Here is a 13,390-nt window from a genome sequence, read left to right as displayed (position 1 = left end):
AACCAAAAGACTGACAGACAGAGAACACAAATTACTAGTATCATAAATGAAAGAGGATTCGCCACTGCCAAACCTTGGATGTTAAAAGGATAATAAAGGGGCAGTGTGAACAGCTCTGTGCAGGCAGGTTTGAGAACTAAGGTGAAATGGACTGATTTCTTGAAAAATGCAAACTTTCAAAACTATGCAAGGAGAAGTGAATACTTGAATAGACCTATGTCTACTAAAGAAATTGAGTCAATAATTAGAAGCCTTCCAAAACAGAAAACACCAGGCCCCAATGGTTTCCATAGTTCATTCTATCAAAATTTAAGGGAAAAGAGGTGTCAGTTCTGTAAATCTCTTCCATAAAACAGAAGAAGGAGGAATGCTTCCTAACTCATCCTGTTTTTATTAAAGTCGTCTTTATTTGAAAGTCAGAGTTCTAGACAGAGAGGGAGACAGACACAGAGAGATCTTTCATCTGCTGGTTCATTCCCAAGTGGCCACAACAGCCAGGCCTGAGCCAGGCTGAAACCACTTATGATCCGGCTCCCTGCCGATGGCCTGGGAAAGCAGTAGAAGATGGCCCAAGTCCTTGGGCCCCTGTACCCACATGGGAGACCAGGAAGAAGCTCCTGGCTGCTGGCTTCAGATCGGCACAGCTCTGGCCATTGTGGTCAGTTCGGGAGTGAGGCAGCGGATTAAAGACCTCTCTTTTTCTCTGCCTTCTTCTCTGTGTAACTCTTAACTTTCAATAAATAAAAATAAATTTAAAAACAACAAAAAACCAAAAGCACAATCCATGAAAGGAAAAAACTGGTAAGTTGATTTTATCGAAATTTAAAACTTGTGTTCTATGTGAAAGCCACTGCCTAGAGTATAGCAGATTAGGAAAAACAAGCCACAGAGTAGAAAAAATAAAATATATAAAACACATATGATAAAGAATATATATCTAGGCCGGCGCTGTGGCTCAATAGGCTAATCCTCCACCTAGCGGCGCCGGCACACCGGGTTCTAGTCCCAGTCGGGGCGCCGGATTCTTTCCCAGTTACCCCTCTTCCAAGCCAGCTCTCTGCTGTGGCCCGGGAAGGCAGTGGAGGATGGCTCAAGTGCTTGGGCCCTGCACCCCATGGGAGACCAGGAGAGGCACCTGGCTCCTGCCTTCGGATCAGCGCAGTGCGCCGGCCACAGCGCACCAGCTGTGGCGGCCATTGGAGGGTGAACCAACGGCAAAAGGAAGACCTTTCTTTCTGTCTCTCTCTCTCTCTCACTGCCAGCTCTTCCTGTCAAAAAAAAAAAAATATATATATATATATATATATATATATCTAAGATATACAGAACACTCTTAAAAACAACAGTCATAAAAGAACCAGCTCAATGAAAACATGGGCAAATGATCTGAAGGGAGGTGGGACTGGCACTGTGGTGTAGAAGGTTAAGTCTCTGCCTGCAGTGGCAGCATCCCATATGGGTGCTGGTTCAAGTCCTGGCTGCTCCACTTCCAGTCCAGCTCCCTGCTAACGTGCCAGGGAAGACAGCAGAGGATGGCCCAAGTGCTTGGGCCCCTTCACCCACATGGGAGACCTGATTGAAGCTCCTGTCTTTGGTCTTACGCAGCCCTGGCTGTTGCAGCCATTTGGGGAGTGAACCAACAGATGGAGGCCTCTGTCTCTACTTTCTCTAACTCTGCCTTTCAAATAAATAAATAAATCTTAATAAAAAAAAAAAAGGATCTGAAGAGACACATCACCATATAAATCGTGCAGATGGCAGATAAGCACATGGGAAGTTGCTTGTGTCATATGCCTTTGAGGAAATGCAAATGAAAACAGTGATGAAATCCTATCACACACCTGTTAGATTTGCTAAAATAAAAAATAACAAGACCTGGCCATCTCAAAAGCTGACAAGCATGTGAAACAGTAGGAATTTTCATTCACAGCTGGTGGGAATGCAGAATGGCTTGGCCGCTGGGGTACAATTTAGCAGCCTCTCAGAAAGCCCATCCCTGTCTGACTGACTGTTGTAGCAACCACCCTCCTGGGTATTTACCCACCTGAGTGGAAAACTTTGTGTCCATACAAAGATTGCACATGAATATTTTATAGCAGCTTCACTCATAATTGTCAGCAACTGGCATCACCCAAGATGCCCTTCAGCGGGTAAACGGATAAGCACACCTGGTTTGTCCGTGCAGTGGAATGTCACTAGGCACTCAGAGGAAATGAGCCATGTCTCCTCCCGGGACATGGGGGAACTTGAAATGCATCTCTGCTGGCTGCTGTGGAATGCTCAGTCATGTGCGATGCAGTAGAACATTAGTGCCGTTCATGTTCCTCCTGTGCACCTGCACCCTGTGCCTTACCTGGCTACTGCATTCCCTCTCCTTGTGACATCACCTCAGGATGCCTGCCCTATCCCCCAGACCACTTTAATTGCCTTGTAGCCCCCACACCCCGTACCTAACTCTGGTTATGCTTGTACTTGGAGGTGGTTTTTTAGTTACTTACCTTTGCTTGTAGAATATAAGCTTCTTGGGGGCAGGCAGGAGCTAAAAGAGAAAACTCAGACCCCCGTATTGCAGAGCTTCCAAAAATTTCCTCCAGAAGACCCTGGGTTTCAGAGCAGAAGCAACACAGACTGCGAGCAGCCCGTTTCACACATGAAAACTGTCCAGGCCCTTTCACGGCATGATACGTCTATGTGGCTTTAATACTTCCTCTCCAGTCTTGCAGTACCTCTGTTGCTCCACAGAGACGTACTGTGCTTGTGCGGGGGGCCTTTATTACACAGCCCCGCACAGTCATACCCACCTTAAGAAGCCTAGACGTAGTGGATTAAGGGACTATGTTATCTGGAAATCATGATCATGACCTGTGTCTTGTGCTGGGGACCAACCCTGTGGTTTTCACCGTGAATCTGGTGAGAATTGCTAGTGGATCATAAGTCCCAGTTCCTCTACTTCTGATCCAGCTTCCTGCTAATGTGTGCTCTGGATGGCAGCATATCATGGCTCAAGTAGTTGGGTCCCTGTCACCCACATGGGAGACCTTGATTGGATTTGGGACTACTGGTTTCAGCTTAGCCAAGCCCTGGCTGTAATGGGCATTCAGGGAGTTGACCAGTGGATGGAAGATCTCTTTTCTTATCTTTTTGCCTTCCAAATAAAATTAAAAGAAAGACATAGGTAAAATTTTAAAAACCAGTGGGCACAGTAACTGATAGTAGTATACCTTTCAATGGCCTGTATTATTGTGGGCATTCATTAATCTCAGCAGTTCTATAATGGCTGCATTATTATAGCTACTTTGAGCAATTGTTATAACTACTTCGAGAGTCAAGGAAACCAATTGTGTCTTTAAAAAAAAAAAAGATTTATTTATTTATTTGAAAGGTAGAGTTACAGAGAGGCAGAGAGAGAAGCTTTCCTTCTGCTGCTTTGCTCCCCAAATGGCTGCAATGGCAGGAGCTGAGCTGATCCAAAGCCAGGATTCAGGAGCTTTTTCTAGGTCTCACATGCAGGTGCAGGACCCCAAGCACTTGGGCCATCTTCCATTGCTTTCCCAGGACATAGCAGAGAGCTGGATCAGAAGAGGAGCAGCCAGGTCTTGAACTGGTGCCCATATGGGATGCCAGCACTGCAGGCGGCAGCTATACCCACTATGCCATAGTGCAGGCCCCTCAATTGTGTCTTAACTGAGGTTACAAAATGAGTAAATGGAAGAGCTATTTACTTGAACTCCAGCCTTCTTCCTTTAAGCCAGTTGCTGTTGCTGCCAAAGCAAAGGCTTTGGTGAGAAGATTGGTTTTGGGGTCATTCTTTTCAGAAATGTAAATAATACTTGCCTTAAGGTAGGACTACTCCAACTGTGTACAGAGCCCTGACCTTTTTTGTAAGACCTCTGCATTTAGGATATAGTTAGATTCTGCCTGGGACATCTACCTCCTGTATCAATGAACCTGCTTCAAATCCCGGTTATTCCACTTCCTATCCACCTTCTTGCTAACTGTGCACCCTAGAAGTCAGCAGGTGATGGCTCAAGTAGTTGGGTCCTTGCCACCCATGTGGGAAACCGGGTTGGAGCTTCAGGCTCCTGGCTTCAGCCTAGTCCAACCCTGGCTGTTGCAAGCATTTGGTGAGCGAGCCAGCAGACAGAAGTGCTGTCCCTCCCTCCTACCCCTCTCCTTTCTCTTACCTTTCAAATAAAATGAAAATAAATCTTTTTTGAAAGGATGATGGGTCCATGAGAGGTATAATGATCTATCAATGATAGTTTAGAACAGTGGACAGAAAGGATACACGTAGGTGTTTACTTATTATCCAGTCCGTGCCCTTGAGGTTTCTTCACAGTAGCCAGATGCCATCTCTCCATTCAGGTTCAGGGTCCACCTCTGTGGATTTCGTCATCAGATGCATCGTCCCTAGCAAACGTCTCCCGACACAAGGAAAGGATAGCAGTGTTCTTGTTCTCACAACGCCAGGGCATTTTGGGTAGATCCTCCCACCCCTCCCACCTGGCAGTCCCGTGTGTCAGCTGTTCCTTCCGTCCTCGTGGTGCTTTCTGACACCTGCGAGTCCCAGTTCCCAGTGGCTCTCAAAGGTTGCTGGTACTGCCCACAAATGCAGAATAGGAATTAGTCTTTTTAAAGATTTGTTTATTTATTTGAAAGGCACAGTTACAGAGAAAAATCTTCCATCCGCTGGTTCACTCCCCCAAATGGCCACAACAGCCAGAGCTGGGCTGATCTGAAGCCAGGAGCGTCTTCTGGGTCTCCCACATGGGTGCAGGGGCCCAAGCACTTGGGTCATCTCCCGTTGCTTTCCAAGGTGAATTAGCAGGGAGCTGGATTGGAAATGGAGCAGCCGGGACTTGAACCTGTGCCCATATGGGATGCCAGCACTGCAGGTGTTGGCTTTACCCACTGTGCCATAGCACTGGCCCCAATTTTATGGTGTAAACACAGAGCAGCCTGCCCTCCAGCCAAGTCTTCTCCTGGACTCTTGCAGTCCCACCTACCTGGGTCAAAGGGCAGGACTGCTTTGGAGGATTATGGTGTGAGCTAAATGAGATCATTAGACCCAGAGTCTGGCACACAATTTATTCTCTGTAAACATCAGCTCCCTTGATCTTTCCAGAAACAGATTGTGGTTTTATTCTTATGAACGTATGAAAACAAAATTGAATGGGAGTGTGCTTGCAGGCTGCTGGTTGAGGGACCCTGTGAAGGCTGCATACCGCACAGGCCAGCATGCCTGGAACACCTACGGGAGAGCTGCCTGCCAGCCAAGGCCCTCAAAACAGATCAGGTGCAGTCAGGTTAGCTCGAGTCTGATCATATAGGACGGGCCTGGCTCAGTGGAAGCTATCGCAGTGCCCAGTAGCAAGAGCAAAGAGGGCAGGGCCTCCAAAGTAATTGCACAAATTCCAGAAGTCTCAGATAAAGCAATGCCTCCCCCCTTAAAGTGATGGAAGAAGGCGTTTCACAGCATGCCAGAGGTCATTGCAGGTGGCTGCATGAGAGCTGGAAGCTCCACACTGAAGGTCACAAAGAGCCGCCGGTCAGTGGCGTGCAAGGTGTAGTGGAAGCAGATCGGCACGCCCCAGCTGGGAGCGCAGAGTCACTGGTTACCACACAACAGCGGAGGGCAGCCGTCCGGAGAGGCAGAAGTTGTCCTGGAAGAGACAGCTTCCACCTTGGAGCCCGAGCCTGTCTGTGGCGTGCTAAAGTACTTAGCTTTCCTTCCATAGAGGCTGTTTCAGAAAAAACAACAAAATAGAATGAAAACATTGCTGACAGAAGAGGATTATCACAGCTAAGCAAAGCTGTTTCTGCCATGCCTCAAGTTGTGTCCCTGTCCCGGAGACACCTCTGTGGTGGCTGGAGAAACGCGTCCCCACTGAGGAGGGTGGAACGAGCTCTGTGCCGGGGCCACATCTGTCCTCCCCACAATGTGACATTGGCCGGCTGCGTCCACGCTGCTCTATTTCTTGTCAGGCATGGTCTCCTTTTCTCATAATGGGAGCCTTGAACTCTGCATCGCTGCTCAGCACGTGGGATGAGGGAGAGGGCCTCACAGGGGTGGTTCTGAACATCAGCTGACTAGAGGATGGCTATCGCTGATCTGTAGAGTCCATGGGAGTAACCCTCAGAGCCCCTTCCTCATTTCCTCTCTCACACTTCCTGTAGATTAACCTTCCAGGTGGACATAACAAAATGAGTTCAATCCAAGATTCTGTTGAGTACTTATGTACTCTGTGCCATGTGTGTTGGGCTACATTTTCATGGTCTGGGAGAGAAAGGCATTTAAATGGAAAATTACTCTTCTGTGTAACAAGTTCAGGGCCATAGCTGTGTCCTAGTAGTCATTGCGTCCCTGACCCCAAGCCAGTGTCTGGCCCATGGCAACCAGACAGGGTAGCATGTACTGAGTGACAACCACATGTCTGCCACGCATTGTGCCAGGTGCCAGCCCTCAATTCTCCACACAATCCTCACAACAACTTTATAAAGTCAGCACTAGTATAATATCAGGTTTTTAAGAAACATTTATTTTACTTATTTGAGAGGCAAGGTTACAGAGAGGGGGCAAGACAGAGAAAGAGGTCTTCCATCCAATGGTTCACTCCCCAAATGGCTGCAGCAGCCAGAGCTGAGCTGATCTGAAGCCAGGAGCCAGGAGCTTCTTCCAGGTCTCCTACATGGGTGTAGGGGCCCAAGCACTTGGGCCATCTTCCATTACTTTCCCAGGCCATCAGCAGGGAACCAGATCAGAAGTGGAGCAGCCAGGATTCTAACTGGAACCCATATGGAATGCCAGTGCCACAGGCAGAGGCCTAACCTACTATGCCACAATGCTGGCCCCTCATGTCAGTTTTAAAGCCTGGCAATTTAAGGGCACACAACAATTAAGTAATATGCTCCAAATCACACAGCTAGTAAGGGATGGAGCTAGGATAAAAATCCTGCAGACTGACTCCATTGCTTCTGCATGATTGTTGAATGAAAGTGAGGGGTAGAAGGTGGGCAAGAAAGAGGGTGTGGGGACAGGTGCAGCGCTCAAGTGGCAGTCTGCCCTAGGTAGGCTGGGTCCACTGGTGGGATGGATTGGTTGTTCTTGGGAGAGGAAGTATAATGGGAACTTCTTATAGGAAGTAGTACTTGAACAGCATCGGTTGCCCAGGGTGGGTTAGGGAGCAGAGTCTAGCTAATCCTTTTGCTTTTGTCCTGGATCCCCCCCCACCCCGCCTGCCACACACACACTTTCTCAAGGGCATTCCTCCGGCAACTGTCTCATCTCTACTGCATCATGAGATTTTTCTCATATTCTAGCCAGCTTATAAACATGCTAAAATATTTCCCAACCTCAAAAAATGCTGTCTTTACCCTTCAGCTATTGCCCCACCCCTCTTTCTCTCTCCCCACCCCTCCCTTCCTTTGTAGCAAAACTCATAAAAATAGTCTCTAGGACTCTGGCTGTTCTCCTCCCATTTTCTCTTAGGTCCCATGAAATCAGAGTTTGCCCACACACACCAGTGAAACAGCTCTTGTCAAAGTCACCTGCGCCTCCATGTTGCCAAGCCTAGCAGGCAATTGTACAGCCACACCTTACCAGGCCACCAGGGGTTGTCACAGTTGGTCCCTTCGTCCTTCTTGCCACATCTCCTTCCCTCCGCAACTGTAACAGCACTCTGTCTCCTGATTAGTTTGCTACCTGCCTGATTGCTCCACTCAGCCTCCTGCTAACTTCTCATCTCCCAAATGCTGACCCTTCGAGGGTGCCCTCCTGCTGGGAGCCATGCATCGGCTTTATGGTAATGCCAGTCCCTCCGGATCAAGTGCAGGCTTGAGGCTCAGAGCCTCCACGTGCTGGCCGCTTGCCTTCATGCCTCGTCATACAGTAGCATCCGTGTACTGCTGCAGAGGACCACACCTGCTTCCTTACCACATCCTCACCAGACCCTGGGAATTAACTCGGTTCCCAGTGTACACGAGGGAGCTGAGAATCACATCTCCCCCCACTTGCCCCAGGTCGCACAGCTGGTCAGCGTCCTCACTGGAAGCTTCTGATTCCAGAAACAACGGCCTTGCCATTCGCGGCCCCCTCTGTGGCTGATTACTCATCTCGGTGAAGCAGGGGAGTGGAGGTCTGGTCCCTTCCCTGGGCTCCCCGCTGTCCCCGTGGGTGTCCCCTGACAGGCAGCGGCTTGCACCCGTCACGTTCACAGGACAAAGGGTGCTCTTACTGGTTGCAGAGTTTCCTCTCGCCAGACGAAAGGCCAGCTGTGAGGTCCAGGAGAACAAGGGCCGAATGATTGGATCAGACATCTGCGAGGCCTCCTGGCATTTGGAGCGGGAGTGCCTGAGAGAAACTAAGTATGCTGGCCTGAGGGAGTTGGCGACAGTCATTCTTGGTGGTTCTGACCGCACAGTGCCCCAGAGGTCCCAGCCTGCTGGATGACTCAGAGTCCCCAACACTCCCCCTATTCTTCTCTCACTGGGATACGCAGGAGGCCATTTCCAAGGCATTTTAATTTGGTAATCACTCGACGGCAGGGCCCACTGTGCCCAGTTGTGCGTGTTAGAAGCCACTGTTGCTTGCGGGGTGAAGGGTTGATTGAAAGCTCTTCCTGCTGGCTCTGCCCTGTCCCCTGCCTTCCCTGCTGGGTTCTGGCTTCCCTGTGCTCCCCGCTGGATGATCTGAACCCATGAACCCTGGACCATCCACAGCCCTGAACCTGTAAGCACCTCACTAGGAGTCCACCCGCAAGCACTAGAGACAGGAAAGATGTGGTCAAAGTGTTGGCTTGTGTCATACATTTATCTCCGCCATGCTCTGTGTTAAGAAGGGCAGCTGCCACCTGTCTTTCGACTTCTTTATGAAACTTTCTGGGACTCTGAAAGGCCGACGGGCAGACGGTGGGCAATGGGGGACAGGACAGGGAGGGATTCGGATGCTGCGCTGCCATGTGCTTCCTGTGGGAAGGCTGTGGGCCCCCTACTGTAGGCTGCCTCGAGCCACCCCGAACACCCTGAGCAACCCTGTACTGTCGTTGGGCCCCGCCCCTTCCTCTGTGGTCACGTGGCTGGTGGCTGGTGGCTGCTGGTTTAGAGAGGAGCCAGTCAAATCCAGTACCTGCCATGTTCCAGCTGTATGATCTTGGATGAGATCCTGTTCTTTTTTTATAAAAGATTCATTTATTTACTTGACAGGCAGAGAGAGAGGGAGAGAAAAAAAGATGTGTGTGTGTGTGTGTGTGTGTATGTGTTAGTGTAGAGAGAGAGCGAGAGAGAGAATGCTGAGGGGAGGTCTTCCATTTGCTTGTTCACTCCACAAATGGCCACAAAGAATGGGGTTGGTCCAGGCTGAAGCCAGGGGCCCAGAACTCCATCCAGGCCTCCCACATGGGTGGCAAAGACCCAATTAACTTTGGCCATCCTCCACTGCCTTCTCAGTTGTGTTAGCAGGAAGCTGGATGGGAAGTGGAGCTGCCGAAACACAAGCTGGCACTCAGTATGGGATGCTGGTGTCCAAGTACTAGCTTAACCTGCTGAGCCCGTGTGTGGATTGGTCATTCACAGCACCTGCTCACATTGCTGTTACAAGGAGTAACTGAAAGCAACCTAGAATGTTCTCATCACCGTGCCGAGGCCAGAAGCTCCCAGTGAATGCAGTAATTGCTGTGACGTTCAATTTTCATTTTGAAAGTGTAGTTTGCATAAGGAAATACTATTGTTCTCTTGTTGAAATTTTTGACTTTCTTTTGCCTACCAAATAAAATCCCAACTCTGGTGTGTCATTTACATTTCAGGCTTTGAGTTTCACTGGTAGGGAAGGTTTCAAAATGTAGATTTCTGAACGAGATCGCACATGGACGTAGATGTGTTTGGCTCATTTACTCTGGGCAAGGCCCTGTACTTGGCCCATGGGGGTCAAGGAGTGAACCAGCTATTGGCAGCACCGTCTCTCGCCGTGCAGTACAGGCACCACCAGCCTCCCCGAGTCCCTGCAGAAGGCAGTGCTTATGGCAGACTTGCCTGAAGGCAGCTGGACACCAGAGTGCTGGCACTGGGCCCATGGGCAGGGGTGGAGGAGGTTGGGGCTTAGAGCTGGCAGCCAGAGCTCACTCAGGTGCCCCACAGTCACTGAGCCAATTCACTGAAGAGACCCTGTTCTTGAGTTGTGATTTCCTCCAGGGTGCAGAGAGCAGAGTGTTGGGTGATAGGGCAGTGACTCCAGCCCCACAGTGAACCCATTAAACCCATAAACCACACTGAAATCCAAAGATGATGGCAGTCACACAATTGCTCATTCCGCAGTCCCTGGCCTGTGGTCTCCTGCCTTGCCAGCTGTGCAGAGTACAATGGGGGCTATCAGGGTCACTTTTTTCCTTTGTAGAAATTAAAGAGATCTTCTGTGTGCCTGTCTCTGTACAAGGAGCCAGGGGCAAAGTTAACGCAGACCCTGACCTCAGGAATTTACAGAGTGATGCGAGGACACTCGCCACTGACAATTACCAGACAGCCTGGCTAGTGCTGTCAGGTGTGCATGTCATGAGGGTGGCAGGGGAGGGACTGGTGGAGCGCAGAGGAGGCACTTGGCCCAGTCTGGACTCGGGGCACTGCTCCCAGTGAAGCCGAGTGTAGCTGTGAAGAGCCGGTAGGCATTAGCTAGCTGGAGAAGGACCAAGGGTAACCTTGCAGGAGCGCATGCCCCACTGAGCGTCCAGTGGTTACGGCAGGAGTCCCAAGGACACGTTTGTTGTGTCCATATTCAGGCCACTGGCCATGCTTCCCACTAGAGGGTCACAGAGCGTGTGCAAGAGAAGAGGAGTGGATGAGACTGGACATGTAGGAACATTCCAGGAAGGTGGGAAGGCAGGGCCGCTAACAGTCTCAACCCAAGGAGCACCAAGTGCTGCTCCCCAGGGCTGGGAGCCCAGATGGAGTTCCTGACTTCCTTGGTATCAGGCTTGCTGTAGAGGATCCATGTGAGGGGCAGGCATTGAGCCCACTGGTTAAGGTGACCACATCCCATGTCAGAGCACCTGGATTTGATTCCCAGCTCCAGCTCCTGAGTCCAGCTTCCTGCTAATGCAGATCCTGATGGCTTACACAATTGAGTTCCTACCACCCAGGTGGGAGACCTGGATTGAATTCCCAGTTCCTGGCATCAGCCTGCCCATTCCCAGCCTTTGTGAGCATTAGGAGAGTGGCCTAGCAGATAGGATCACGGGGGCCCTGGTGTAGAAAAGGGCCTGAGGTGCTGCTGGTGGGGAGTGAGGCTTTATTCCAGGTGCAGACACCCACGTCTCTTCATGAATTGAAAGCCCAGGTACTGCTCCATGCCTGGCAAGCTGTGACTGTCCTTCTCTCCCCATAGGCCTGCTGAGTTAGCCACCAAGTACGCAAACTTCTCCGAGGGAGCGTGCAAGCCTGGCTATGCTTCTGCCCTGATGACCGCCATCTTCCCCCGGTAAGCACTTCCATTTTCCTTCCTCTGCCTGAGCAGCCCGCACCACAGCCCTCGCGGCCACACACGACCTGCTGGGGAAACAAGATTCTGTCCTAACATCCCTCCTGTGTCCTAGAAAGGCCTTTGCTTGTAGTTGGTTCCCACTCTGGCCACACTCTGTGCCTGCCTCCTGGAGCTGGCACCTGGTGGTGTGGCTTGTCCCACCAGCTGTGAGGAGTGAGAGCCTCCGTGGCTGTCCCATAGAGGCCCAAGCATCCATAGCAGCCAAGACCACCAATTAGAGAAGCTCCTGTGATCTGGTGTCAGAGACCCAGCAAAGCTTTTTGGAAGACAGACCAACAGCTGGCTTCGGAGAGGCCAATCCAAACAAAGCAGGGACAAAGAGACTTCTGAGGCTGAGTATTAGCTCCTCCCATGTCATTCCATCTTGCGTTCCAGAGCTCCTGGTTTCCTTGATACCAGGCTCACTGAAAAAAGGCACTCAATCCAGAAAGTTTCTTTTACCAAATGCTGCCAAGGATTTAGGCTCACTCACTTATCCACCTTCTCCTTTTAGATTTTCTTTCCTGAAGCCGTGGTATGGAAGAGGGGCTTAAGGGTGAGATAGTCTTGTCTTGTGTCTTGGGGTGCAGTGAGACCATCAGGCTTGTCTTGTTCCTTCAGAAAGTGATAGGAGCTTCTGACTCAGAGGGTGCGAGGGAAAGCTACGCAGGACCCTCTGGGCGTGGGGTGTGAGTAGCACATGGCCCACCATGGGAGCCCGTGGGTGGGCTCTGCTCACTGGGGGAAGGACTTGCCTCCCAGCCCTTGAACTGCCGAGGGGTGAGGGATGGTGCACAATGTGCCTGCAGAGCTATGCAGAGAAACAGACAGCCCCGGAGTAAACCCAGGGCCTTTGGGTTTTAGACTCCTTTGCTTTCCTAATGTGAGCAATCCAAGCGTAGCTCCGTGTGTAGGGCAGGGGGCTGTGCTGGCAGGGGATCCAGGGCTCAGAGAGAGATCTCTTTGTCCAGGGGCTGCCTTCTGAATCAGTTCCAACTATTCGGCTTCCCACAGCTGTTTACTGAGCGCCGCTAATGTGTCTGGCAGTGTGTTCTATGTCTTTACACATGTTTTCGCGAGCCGGCAGGACTCGGTCTTGTGGCCCAGACACCTGTGAGTTTTCTTTGACCCATGTGTAGGTTTCTTTTGCTTTTCCTAATTGAAAATAAGACAGGCATGTGGTTTTGAAAAACAAAACTCAAACAGTACGAAGGGTACTGCCACTCCAGACCCCTCCCCAATGTTCCGGTAAAGGAAAACACGCCTTGTTTATTGTTCTGTACCTTGATTTTTAACCCCCCACGATGCACGTTGGAGATGACCTCATTGCCAGCACATATGGATCCATCTCATTTTTGAAACAATTGCATAATATACAATTGTACGGATGTGTCACAGTTTGGTTAAGTGAAGCTCATCAAAGTATGCATATAGTACCGATTTGCCTTTTAGTGCAGTTCTGAGTTTTGACAAACGCATGCTTTGTGAAATCATCACAATAATCAATAGCACATTTGCTTCACCCCCAGAAAGCTCCCCAAGTGCCTTTGTAGTTAACCCCATCCCCCACCCCAGTCACCAGCAACCTCTCATCTGTTTTCTGACCCTGTAGAGTTTCTGGGCTGTGGGGTAAGTGAAGTCATGTAGTATGTAGGCTTTTGCGCTTTTGTGTCTGCATCTTTCATTTAGTTGTAATGCATTCTTAACTGAGACATGGGTTGTGTATACCAGTTGTTTATGCCTTTTTGCATTGCCGAATCGTGTTCCGTGGTGTGGATGTTACACAGCCTGCCTGTCCACTCTCAGGTCAGAAGTTTGGGGTGACTTTGAATAAAGCCACTGTAAACCTACGTGTACAGGTTTTTCTGTGGACATGCGTGTTAA

The 13,390-nt window shown here is 50.1% G+C and overlaps 1 protein-coding gene across 17 annotated transcripts in view; it reads left to right on the top strand.

The window, feature by feature from the left end:
- The window catches only part of ST3GAL3 (ST3 beta-galactoside alpha-2,3-sialyltransferase 3), a 230,118-nt gene that overhangs the window by 131,410 nt on the left and 85,318 nt on the right, over positions 1-13,390 (top strand). For 11 of the 17 annotated variants that reach the window (XR_007923654.3, XM_051856571.3, XM_051856567.3 and 8 more), the window contains one exon: positions 11,372-11,464. The exons of 5 other annotated variants lie outside the window; for them this stretch is intronic. Coding sequence is in view for 10 of the 12 variants with exons in the window: in XM_051856571.3 (XP_051712531.1) it covers positions 11,372-11,464 (93 nt within the window). In the remaining 2 variants the exon portion in view is untranslated. Of the gene's footprint in view, positions 1-11,371; positions 11,465-13,390 lie in introns of those variants that run through there. One more of the 17 variants, XM_089300807.1, reaches the window with a different exon arrangement.

This window comes from Oryctolagus cuniculus, chromosome 7, assembly GCF_051225735.1.
Source record: "Oryctolagus cuniculus isolate XC-2025 breed Fujian yellow rabbit chromosome 7, ASM5122573v1, whole genome shotgun sequence".
NCBI classification, from domain to species: domain Eukaryota; kingdom Metazoa; phylum Chordata; class Mammalia; order Lagomorpha; family Leporidae; genus Oryctolagus; species Oryctolagus cuniculus.
Note: the sequence above shows the minus strand (reverse complement) of the source record. Positions and strands in the feature narration are given on the sequence as shown.